We start from the raw sequence: 11,741 nt of genomic DNA, 5'->3' as shown, positions 1-11,741 counted from the left end.
CTCTCTGCAGACCCCACCCATCCTGCACACAAGTTACAAACTCACAACCTCCCTTTTTTTCCCTTTCTTTACAAATTACAGAAAAAAAAAACATTGACTAAGAAAACACATACAGATGTTCATATATTTATGGCAAACATCTGCACGCAGTGAGCACTCTAACCTGTGGAGTCAAAGTCCTTCATTGTGCACACAGTCATGGCCAAATAAAGCTGATTCTGAAAATTTTAGGTCGGTATGCAGTGTGTGTATGTGGTTTTCCTCTTTGGAAAAAAACTGCCGTCTTAGCTCCCACATAATTTGTTTTTCCCTTTAACATTTCTGTAAAAAACAGCAACAACTAAAGTGTCGGGATGACTGTGGAGATTAGGGATTTAACTGTCTGCCTCGGGCGACTGAAAAACTTAGCGTTTCCTTTGCATCGCGTTTGAAGAATGCAGTAAAGTGGTGAATTTAAATGCTCAGCGTTCAGTCTATATAAAATAAGAGAAGATATTCTGAAATGTTCGCAGGCACTTCTCACCAAAGGGGAAGGCGACAGCAAAATGACGGCTTGAGCAGACAACAACTAGAAACACTACAGCATACAGAAGGGAAATATGACAGGGCATACAAGGGAAAAGACTGGGGTCTGAATACAATATATATGTTGATAATAAGAATTTACTAGGTTATTTTAATTTTGTCAACTTATGCAGCACCCTTTGCCAGAAAAATGTGTCTTATGGCAGTAAGAAACTGAACCATGCAGCTACTTAGATAGCTATTGATACTTGCTAGCAGCCTCTCTTTCTCCCAGAGACGTATGTCTATAATAGGTTTGTTAGCCTATAAGGAGGCAGTTCTGAAAGTTTTTTTTGTCTTTTGATGGGGATAAGAATGCCATTTGATGACATACGGAATATACCAGATGGTTTGTTATTGAAGAGTTTGCCAGACACAACTTAGAGCTAACCTGAAGGAAACCATCACACCACTGCTTTCTCCTGCTGATAGATTATTTGGAGCCGCGAGTACAGACGCACCATGTACATCTGCGATTTGGAGATGGCCGTGCTGCTGTTTTTGACTTCCTCAAAGTGATGGGGGATGAAAGTGTTTAGATTTCTTTTTTTTTTCTTCTTTTTTTTCACGTGTTTCCAATAATCAATCAGACGTTAATGTCAGATAAAGATGGGCCGAGTAAACACAAAAGGAAGTTTTCAAATGACGATTTCATTTATTACAATAAAAAAGCTATCTAAATCGACATGGTGAAAAATTGCTTCCCTTGTTAAATCATGAATGAACCGTGACTAACTTTCATTTTTTATTTTGGAAAACTGAGTTCAGTTTTACTAATCACTATCAACTCTGATTAATCTCCGAACTGAACAATCTAGTTTGTCAACATGAAGTACACAATGAATATTTCACAAGCCAACCACGCCCTGATCTTGAGAACAGACAGATAACACGTCCATTCGCCTCCATCAGCCTGGAAAGGGTTATTAAAAAGGCATTTTGACGGCTTTAGGACTTCAGTGAACCACAGTGACAGCTATTATCAAAAATGGAACAGGACTGAATGATCCAAAAAACACAAAATGAAGATGATGGAGTGGCCCATTCAAAGGGAAGACTTAAATGACATTAAGATGCGTTGATGTGACCTTAAACAGGCTATTCATGCTTGAGAGTTCCTTTACAACAAGGGTGTCGAAATGTGATATTTCAACACGTGAGCTGAAATTGTCAAGTCAAAAGTACTCCAGGGCCAAAAAAAAATAATAAATAATAAAATAATAATAATTAATAGAAAATAATTTAAAAAATTACTTTTTTTTACCTGCTCTACAAAATCAGTTTAATAAAACACATTATTTGTTGTTCTTTAGGAAAAGGATATGTATGTAATTGTAGATCCAGAAGTTAATAATGGGTTTTGCTCATTTGCCTTATTAAAAGAATAACACGAATTTTGCAAATGATTCTGGGCTTGCCTGAAAAAAATTAATAAATTTTGCTCTCACAACATAAGAACAAGATTTACATCAGTATTTCTTTTAAAACACTTGCTCTATTTAGCCTATTTTAATAAATGAGATTTTAATGCACCAAAGTCTGCATTTGAGTAAAAGTCATTGGATTGATGTCCTATTTACTGTGAAAGTAAAAGCACTTTGGAAACGCATGCTCTACAACAATGTAAAAGTTCAGTTATAACAACAGCTTGATGGCAGTTGTTGATTCTGGGAAAAGTGCAATCATTTATTGGGCCAGGTTAGCATTAATGTTAAAAGTTAATGCTCTCTGATATTAAGATTTTTTTTTTTATTTTTTTTTGATGATCTGAAACATTTCAGTGTTATATAAAAAAGCAAAAACAGAGGAAATCTGTAAAGCATAGGAAAATACATTTTCACATCACTATTTATCATGATGACGGGGTGAATATTATCTACGGTGCAACAAAAAAATGGTAATTAAAATTATGCAGATTATCACCACTAATTGGACACTGCAACAGTTGGTCACGATGGAGGCTCAACACGGGCCGGTAGGCGGGGAAATCCCTGCCGCTGCCTGCACACTAACGTTTCGTACATCTGTATTAAAGCATTAATACTCCAGAATAAAGAACAATAGTTCAGTTCTTTCCTTCGTTTAATTAAATTACAGATAAATTATCTTTAATTAATCCAAATACAATTTGTTGAATTGTAGTCGGATTGAAAGTTGTTTAATTCCATTTGAAAATGGTTCCGTCTAATTATGACGCAGTTTATTACTCTCCACATCACAAAACTGTATTACTAGATTATTAGATTATCGTAATATGAGATAAACTAAGCAGTTAATACACTGACAAGATATTTTCACAATTTCAAATGAAGCATGCCACCAGAAAGGCATAACGTTCCCCTCACAGCAAGCGGCTAAACAGCAGTGGCTCCGGTATAGGGCTACATTGTTTAGATCTTGGAGGTCAGAATTAGAGGTATTGTAATCCCCATTTGGCATCATGGCTAACATCAATGAAGCCAAAGTTCATTTTGGGTTCCTCCCATATCTCTGTTGAATAGTGTACGATTTAATTGAGCATGCCAGATGACAATATAATATTAGGAAGAAGAAAAAAATTCCCCTGGAGGAGTTTTTAAGGTAGCAAAGACAACAGAGAGCGTGTTGTTGATGCAGGCACTTGCAGTACCTGATGTGGTTGCAATCAAAACTGACAAGTTAAGTAATACTTGTGTTCCCACGTTTGAGAATCTGCAACAAGAATTTGGCCCTTTACGTGTTTCTTTTGTCTGAGCCAGTCAGGCATAACGAGATTGGTATACTAAGGTTTTATGACATCCTGGCATCTTTGTGTTGTAAAATAAGCAACAAGGATTTGCTTTGGAACACCGAGTAATCCCCTGTTATCCGCTTTGAGTAGCGGCTGGTCATGAGAATGTGTTTTTAATTCACAACAAAATCTCTGTTGAAAAGTAGAAATTCCCTAGAACCTCTTTAAGTGTACAGCAACTTAAACAAGAAAGGCTTACTGTATCTGCACAGTTAATATGTCAGTCTTGAAGATGCTAAGGTTTTTAAAATCTTTACAGAAGCTGTCGCTGCAGGAGAGGGAGAGGTTTGGAGACGCGAGGAAGGCATCAAAACTCACAGGGAACTTCAGAAAGACAGCTAGAACCAGCATGTACAGCTTTTACAAGAAAAGAAGTAAATCAATCATGATGTACTCAATAAATGTTCTCTGCCCAACACCCCACAGCTGAAAAAAAAAAAAAGCCTGTTGAAGCTTATGTTCAGGTTCCTGCAGAACATTTGAAAATAGCTCGGGAAATATTGGCAAACTACGGTCTGTTCAGACGAAACAAAAACCAAACTCTTTGGATGTCACTGCACATGCCATGTTCGTTGGAAGACTTGTTCCACACATCACCTTAAAAACATCAGACCAAAGTGCAGTTCAAAGGTCGGACTATCATGGTGCGGGCACTTGACAAAAAGCATCCACCCAGTATCTAAACCCGCTTCTCCATGCAGGGTCAAGGGGGTTGCTTTTCTCCAGCAGTCATTGAGCGAAAGATAGGGTACACCCTGGACAGGTCGCCCGTCTATCCCAGGGCAACATGGAGGCACCCTTTACAAACAACCATGCACACACGCACACACCTAAGGGCAAATTGCAGAGACCAATTAACCTTACAGTCTTGTTTTTGGAACGTGGGAGGAAGCCGGGGTACCCTGAGAGTTTAGAATTACATGAAGTAATGCTCTAACGCTGGTGAAGATTCTCAGTCATCCAAGTCATGGTCATTGCAAAAAAGTTAAAAAAAGCGAAACAACTGGACTTTTTTACGAAATTTGAAGACGTTTCGCTTCCTATCCAGAAAGCTTTCACGATTCAAAAAGTCTGGTGTAATGTGGAGTATCAAGCTTTATAGTACTGCCCAACAAAGGCCTTCTATGGCTTAGATAACATGCAAATTGAACTGAAACTGGTCCTTAAGGTGTAGGTGGACAGCCGAGTCTTGAGTTTCCAATATAAAGATTTGAACATTCCTCACTGCACTGAACTGCATACAGGGAGTGAGGAATGTTTGAATCTTTATATTGGAGAAACCAAACAACCTCTCCACAGACGCATGGCTCAATCTGAGGAGAGCTACCTCCTCAGGACAAGACTCTGCTGTCCACCTACACCTAAAGGACAAAGGACACTCTTTTGAGGACCAAAATGTTCACATTTTGGTCAAAGAAGACGGATGGTTTGAAAGGGCCGTGAAGGAAGCCATCTACGTTAAAAGAGAAAAAACAACCTTAAACAAAGGAGGAGGCCTTAGGTTCCAACTCTCAAAAACGTACAACACAGCTATATGATTAATTCCGGCCAATCATCACCTCAATTCTCACCTCCATACGGGTGATCAAAACATCGTTCCTTTAAGCCACAGGTGTCAAACTCAAGGCCCGCGGGCCGAATCCGGCCCGTCAAGGTAAATAATCCGGCCCTCAAGAGCCAAAAAAAAAGGCACATCATGTCATAAAGTAGAGGCATATATCCTTTTAAAGTGTATAAAGTGGCTAAAACTGTGCCTCCTGTAAGTGTAACTCACCCCAATATCAACTTTTTTTGCAGATAAACTTTATAAACTGGGCCTAAGGTTGCTACTTTTATGTTACTGTGCATTTTTTATACTTCTATTGTGAACTGGAATGAAATTATGAAATGAAAAGTATCGTCTCTACACATGTAACCGGCCCTTTTAATGACTTCATGACGCCAAAGTGGCCCCATATAGAAATGAGTTTGACACCCCTGCTTTAAGCCAAGCCAATAACAACCCTAACGACTCCTCGCTGCAGAAGAGGGAACCAGTTTCGGTTCAATCTGCTGGTTTAATGGCTTCAACGACTGCCCATTACTAAGGGGGTGGACCTGTTTCAGTTAAATTTGCAAGTTATCTAAGCCATTACAAGGCCTTTGTTGGGAAGTACTATAAAGCTTGCCACTCCACATTACTCCAGACTTTTTGAATTGAGAAAGCTTTCCGGATAGGAAGCTAAACCTCTTCAAACTGCGGAAAAAAGTCCAATTGTTTAATTTTTTTTTACTTTTTTGGAATGACCATGACTTGGATGACTGAGAATCTTCCCCAGCATTACATGAAGGTTGAAAGCAAAGGAGGATTTTTAAACAAGACGACGGTGCAACATAATCCTTTGTTTGAAAGAACAGGTTTAAATAAAACCTGAAACTGGGTTCCCCAAAAAGATGTGTTGAAGCTGTGATTACCAATGAAGGAGCAATGGTGTTACACTTGTTGTGCCATTCCACTTTATAACCCGTTATTTATGGACCAATTTAGATGTGCCTGTACAATATTTATCTTCCCCACTGTAATATAGCTTCTTTGCTCTGTTACAGGAGTGATGCGGGTAGTGACAGTAGAACAAGGCTGAACTTTAAACACAAAACGACGGACAATATAAAAGAAATAGTTGTAAAATCTGAGGCAAGACTAAACATATAACTGTGTAAATCTGGGAGGTGCTCTTTTCCGCTCTCAGAAGAATGAGAGACACATCCCAGACAAACCGCCATCACTTGCTCCCATGTCAGGATTCATTCATCACAGAACGGGGGGGTAAAGAAGATTACGATTCCCAGCCTTTCATTTATCAAATTAAAACATGTCCGTACAAGACGGTGAGAACTTAACGTTTTAAAGAGGGTGACTCCAAATTGATACCCTATAAATCACTGGCAAAAATCATACCGGTTATTCTGGCTGACTTCTCCGGTGTAGTTATCATTCCAGTCTCTTTCACACACACGGAAAATTAACCAGTGTGACTAATATGAACCTGCCGGTTTGATGAGAAAACAACAACGACAGGCCTTCAAGGCAGAGATCTCCTCCACAAAATACGTTTCTGCTACACAGGAGTGAATTTACTGAAGCAGTCGGAAACACAGTGGCAACTTTACTTCATGATCCGTCGTTTATTTACACCGTTTTCTTTGACTTGAATTGTGTACATTATGTGCACGTATGTACATTTTCCTTTTTAAGTGACAGCAAGAGAGAAATTTGCCGTGGGTGTAACCTCTCTGCTCTGGGATTTTAAACGTGTTTCTATTCAGAAAAAACAAATTGAAGAGCACAGAAAAAGACATTTAGGACAGAACAAAGATTGACTGGGGTCAGAGTTCACAGGTTGAGGCCTAACATCTGTTGCGGCTGCAGGTGGTCGGGTGCTTGACGCTCGTGGCGTCAGTAGTCGTTCTGTCCTCTGCTGGCCACGTGAAGGAGGCGAAGCAGCAGATCCGTGGGCGAGCTCCTTGCGGAGCTCTGGGCTGGATCTGTGGCGTCCGTCTCCCCGAGGCAGTCGGAGTCCAGCAGGCAGCCCTCTGAGAAGGAACACGGATCAGTTTGCATCATGAAGCACACAATAAATGCACTGAAAACGGCAGATTTAACGACAGGACCGTACCGGAGTTACAGCAGAGACCCGAGGAGGCACATCGGCCCCCCTCGGGTCCACAGGGTCTCCCTCCTGCCTGGCAGGGGGTGAGCAGGTAGTTCTCCTCCTCACAGTGAGCTGACGCCGCGGAGCCCAGCAGGCAGCCCAGGCCGTCTCCACAGCAGATGCTAGGGCCGAAGCAGCGGCCCCTGTCTCCAGGGCCACAGGGCATGCACTAGAGAAAAGCAGAGTTGGCGAACTTTACATTGGGAGCAATAAAAAAATGTTTCTTCAGATCATCCTAGCATTCATAATGACGTTGCTTTTCGCTTGCATCTTCACCCCTAAAAGAGATTTAGTTTCCAAATAAACGTATAATTCTTCTCGTAATGTAAATGCGTCACATTTATATGTTTGTGATATCTGTTACTTATGTCTTAAAGTATTTTCCCAAACACAGTAGAAGTAAAATATGAAAATATATAACAAAATACAATGTAGTTTTGACACAGGTTAACACCGGGCTTAGAAGATTTTTTTTATAATGTATATTATTGTATTGCATTGTCACATCTCTTAGTTCTATAATCTAAGACAAATTTAACCTTTGTTTATTAATCCAAATTTAAAAACAAAAAAATATTCATGTCAATAAAAATATCGGAGAATCAAATAGTTTCACAATTTCAGTCTTAAAATTCATACTTTACCTAGAATACTACACATTATTAAAAAGAATTTCATGTCTAAAATATTTATACGTTCAAATAGTAAATTTAATGTTTTTATGTTATGCTTTAAATTTACTACTTTTTAAAGAACATTTTGTGTCTTTGGTGCTGTTTTATTTACCCATGTTGCTTTCTGTAAAGCACTTTGTACACAAATTGTGCTTTAAAAATAAAGATATAAATATGTCACATTTGTATGTGTTTATATATAATTTTTATCTTTCCTCTGGAATACAAATAAAGTCTAAAAAAAGAAAACAAAATGCACATACACAAAAATATTTTTTTGGGAAACTTTAGGAAATTGTTTCCTAAAATTGGTTTTAGTAAAATTGGAAATATAATTAGTTATCACAATTCTTATAACATTGTTCAGCTGTATTTATATATGCAATACATTGACAACTTTTTTTAAAAAGTCCTCCCAATTCAGAAATTCTTCATGCCATATTAAAAATGATCTCTCAAATTCAAATATTGTCAAGATTTTATTCTTAAAAGGAACATTCTCTCTAGAGTTCACATTACTAAGTCAATAAAAACTGAAGTTTCCCATTATATGCTTTTATGAGTTATTTCTTACATGTTCTTTTGTTTGCTTCTATTGTAAAAATATTTTTTTTAAATATAACTGGAAACAAAAATACTGCTTAATACTTTATATACAACCATTTTAAATCTTCAGAAGGTTAATAATAGGCTTTCAAAAAAGAAGGATTATTAACAGGATTTGTATTTATTTCATTTAAAGCACTGTTTTTTCCCAGTTTCAAGAATAAATTGGTGCCCATCTAAATTCAAAACTAATCAAGAAAATCATTAAAATTGATCCCTGAAAGACAAATATTCTTGCAATTTAATTTCATATAGTCATGAATCAGCCTTTGCATCACAAATACAATAAAAAAATAAAGGAAAGTGTAAAATAATATACTAAATATGACTATTTAGGGTTAAAAGCAGTTTGACACTCTTGAAACGTTAACATGAAAAGTTGTGTAATTTATATTCACGGAATATTACAATTCTTATCGCATTTCCCAGTTTTAAAGGGGCCCTGCTTTTTCCTATAACCTACATGCATTCAAACCAATAAATGAATCATGCCACTTTAAAACAAATTCCTAATCATTTTAAATATTTTATTTTGAATATTACGCATTATTGAAGTATAGAACATTTCTTCGTAAAGACTGGCAACCGTAGCGCATCTCTTCCGGTCCTCACCTGTCTGATGCTGCCCTCCGGCAGCGCGCGCTTCCCTCCCCGGGGGCAGTTCTGGATGTAGCAGGCGGAGGAGAGCGCGAGGAGTCCCAGGACGCACAGGGGGAGCATGGAGTGATGCATGGCTGCTGGTTCGGATCGAGCACCTGTTAGTTCCTCCGCTGGCGTGGATGTGTGACCGGCAGACCCCCGGTCACTCATCTCTTATACACACACGGACACGCGGTTTGACAAAGAGACCCACACCTGACGTCACTGGCTCTCCACCTCCCCACCGGGCTCCGTGCGCGAGCCGTGCGCGCCAGGGGTCGCGGCAGATGTGCGTCCGCATTGGATGCGCGCATCAGTCAAATCTACACAGGAAAACAGCATCTGTATTCAGCCACGCGCCGCACTTTACTTCTAATAAGCTTTTCAGGATAATTTCCGCGCTCGATGACACAATAAACCTGCGGAGACACAACAATTAAACGGAGCTCGAGAACAACTAATCTGATTTATATTAATAAGCAGCGAGATGTGGACCAACTTATGATGATCATGCACCGTTCAGTTGATCAGTGGAGCCAGTTTTTTGTTTGTTTGCTGTGGTTACATGCAGACAACTGAGACCATGAGAACCTCAGGGTCACACAAATTACGGGGCTGAAAAAAAACTGTTGATGAGCATGAAAACATTAGCATTTCCAACAAACATATTTCAACTGATTGCTATGTTCTGCAGCATGCTTTGAGTTGCATCTCACCTATTAGCTGTTGTGATGCTGATTAACTAAACGGCAAGAGGTAAAACTGAGCATCAGCGAGTTAATGAGCGTAATTGTCCTTTAATAGGCTTCACGATTTTACTCTTAAAAGGCATTTATCATCACTTTCACAACTTTTCCTTTTGAAACGTGTCCAAGCAACCAGCAGTGATAACAATATATTTTTAACGTGGACCTCCAGGAACATAACAAAATAGCCGCCTGAGAAAAATCATAGGGACAGCAAGGTCTATAGCTCAACTTCGAGCTCAAAAAATGAAGATTTATAAAGTGATTTATCCAGAGAGAATGAGCAAGTCAGGAACTGTTATCTGAACATGGTAGTTTGGAAACGTAACAAACCGGCACTCTGCCATTACTGTATATTTAGGCCCCAGGCTCCCGTATTTGATCTTCTGTTTTTGAAAATAAAACTCACTCTTTCACTGGGATTTCAGTCAAAAACAATATAGCTGATATATACTTTTCCCCAGAAGGCTTGGGATAAATCTGACGCGTACAACACCAATATTCAAAAGAAGATCCTAAGCAGCACAAGGCTAAAGAGTCTCCCAAAACAATTGTAATTCATATTTTCTCTGACACCGTTTAGCCCAGGGGTGTCAAACTCATTTTGGTTTAGGGGCTGCATGCAGCTTAATCTGATCTCAAGAGGGCCACACGAGTAAACTCATTGCAAGATTAAATAGAACTAATAAATGTGGACTTGTTGTTGATTTTTATATTAAATTAATTTCACTTTTACACAATATAATATGAATAACCTCAGCGTTTTTAAGAAAAGTATGTGCAATTTCAACAATACTTTTACTCAGTTAAACATTTACTTGTGCATTATGCATAATAACTGATCACAGTGATTCTAAAATGTTGAAAAACATTTATTCACATTTTTTGAAACTTAAAAACACTGTCCTACATGACAAAATACATCAAACAGATAAAAATTAAGAAATTATTTAAATTTTTCCACACCTGAAGCTTAATCTGCTAATTAAAACACAGCGCCCCTCGTGGACAATATAGGAACTGCAGATTTTTAATCAAACGAAGTACATGTTTTTTTCAATAATTGTTTTATCATTCTTTTCCTTTTATCTCCTCTTTCTTTCACCTTTTCTTTTTTTCTGCTTGTTCTTCCTTTCCTCTCCTACTTTCCCATTGTAGTGTCCGTATCATTTGAGATATTCCCCGCATGAATCATAATGAAACTATTCACATTCATAAATCAAGCGGAGCACTATGGCAAAAGCAGTACTGCTCCACTTGTGAAAGTCAAATCTGATGAGCTCTTTTTGGCATTAAGACAACAATTATTATTGACACATTGCCAGACAGGACACTGGAAAAAATATATATTTTTTAATAATGATAATGCATTTAGCCACAGGGCCAGACTAAATTGTTCGGCGGGCCGGATCCGGCCCACGGGCCGTATGTTTAGCACCCTGGGTTTAGCCTATCCTGTCAGTTATTAACTTGCTCTGCTCATATTTTAGGATAAATGGAAACCTAAATAAGGAAAAGTGAAATGAATATGAAAGAAAACCGTTTGTGATGAAAGACATGTGTAAATGTGTCATTGATTTTAATAATCTCTAGACCATAGTTATTTTTGTTTTAAAAATGCCAGTTTTTCAGCCAAATTCCCCGTTTGCATGTGGATAAGATGTGAAAACAGCGGAAAACATCAGTTTCACCAATTGTCTGTGCCAGTGTGGTGAGTCCAGCCTCCCTGTGATGAGCTACTATGGAAAATTGCTACTTGAGATTGAAACTGTCATGTGAAACACTAAATTTTCAACAGCATTCAGATAAAACATTGTAATTTTTCCTGTCCTGTTGTTACTCTGATCTGCAAAGGCACGAGTCAGCATGTTACTCTGAACAGTTGTGCCACCAGAACAGCTTACTTCATGTTAGAAAGCCATGCAGTGTTTATGCAAGTCTCACGTTTCTCCACATCAATCAATCTTTGTATTATTCATGGGGATTCAGTTACACTACAGTCTAAAATAAAGACAAAACACTAAAGTCTATTGTCTTTCATGCCATTCAA

General features: G+C 38.4%; 1 protein-coding gene across 1 annotated transcript; it reads right to left on the bottom strand.

Moving 5' to 3' along the window:
* Positions 1 to 6,477: 6,477 nt before the first annotated feature.
* On the bottom strand, positions 6,478 to 9,131 carry avp (arginine vasopressin). The gene is made up of 3 exons (XM_012870028.3): positions 8,919 to 9,131; positions 6,991 to 7,195; positions 6,478 to 6,907 (listed from the first exon to the last, which is right to left on the bottom strand). The coding sequence occupies exons 1-3, from the start codon at positions 9,114 to 9,116 to the stop codon at positions 6,771 to 6,773; spliced, it is 540 nt and encodes a 179-aa protein (XP_012725482.2). The 5' UTR covers positions 9,117 to 9,131; the 3' UTR covers positions 6,478 to 6,770.
* Positions 9,132 to 11,741: the final 2,610 nt, after the last annotated feature.

The sequence above is a fragment of the Fundulus heteroclitus genome, chromosome 12 (assembly GCF_011125445.2).
Source record: "Fundulus heteroclitus isolate FHET01 chromosome 12, MU-UCD_Fhet_4.1, whole genome shotgun sequence".
Taxonomy (NCBI): domain Eukaryota; kingdom Metazoa; phylum Chordata; class Actinopteri; order Cyprinodontiformes; family Fundulidae; genus Fundulus; species Fundulus heteroclitus.
Note: the sequence above shows the minus strand (reverse complement) of the source record. Positions and strands in the feature narration are given on the sequence as shown.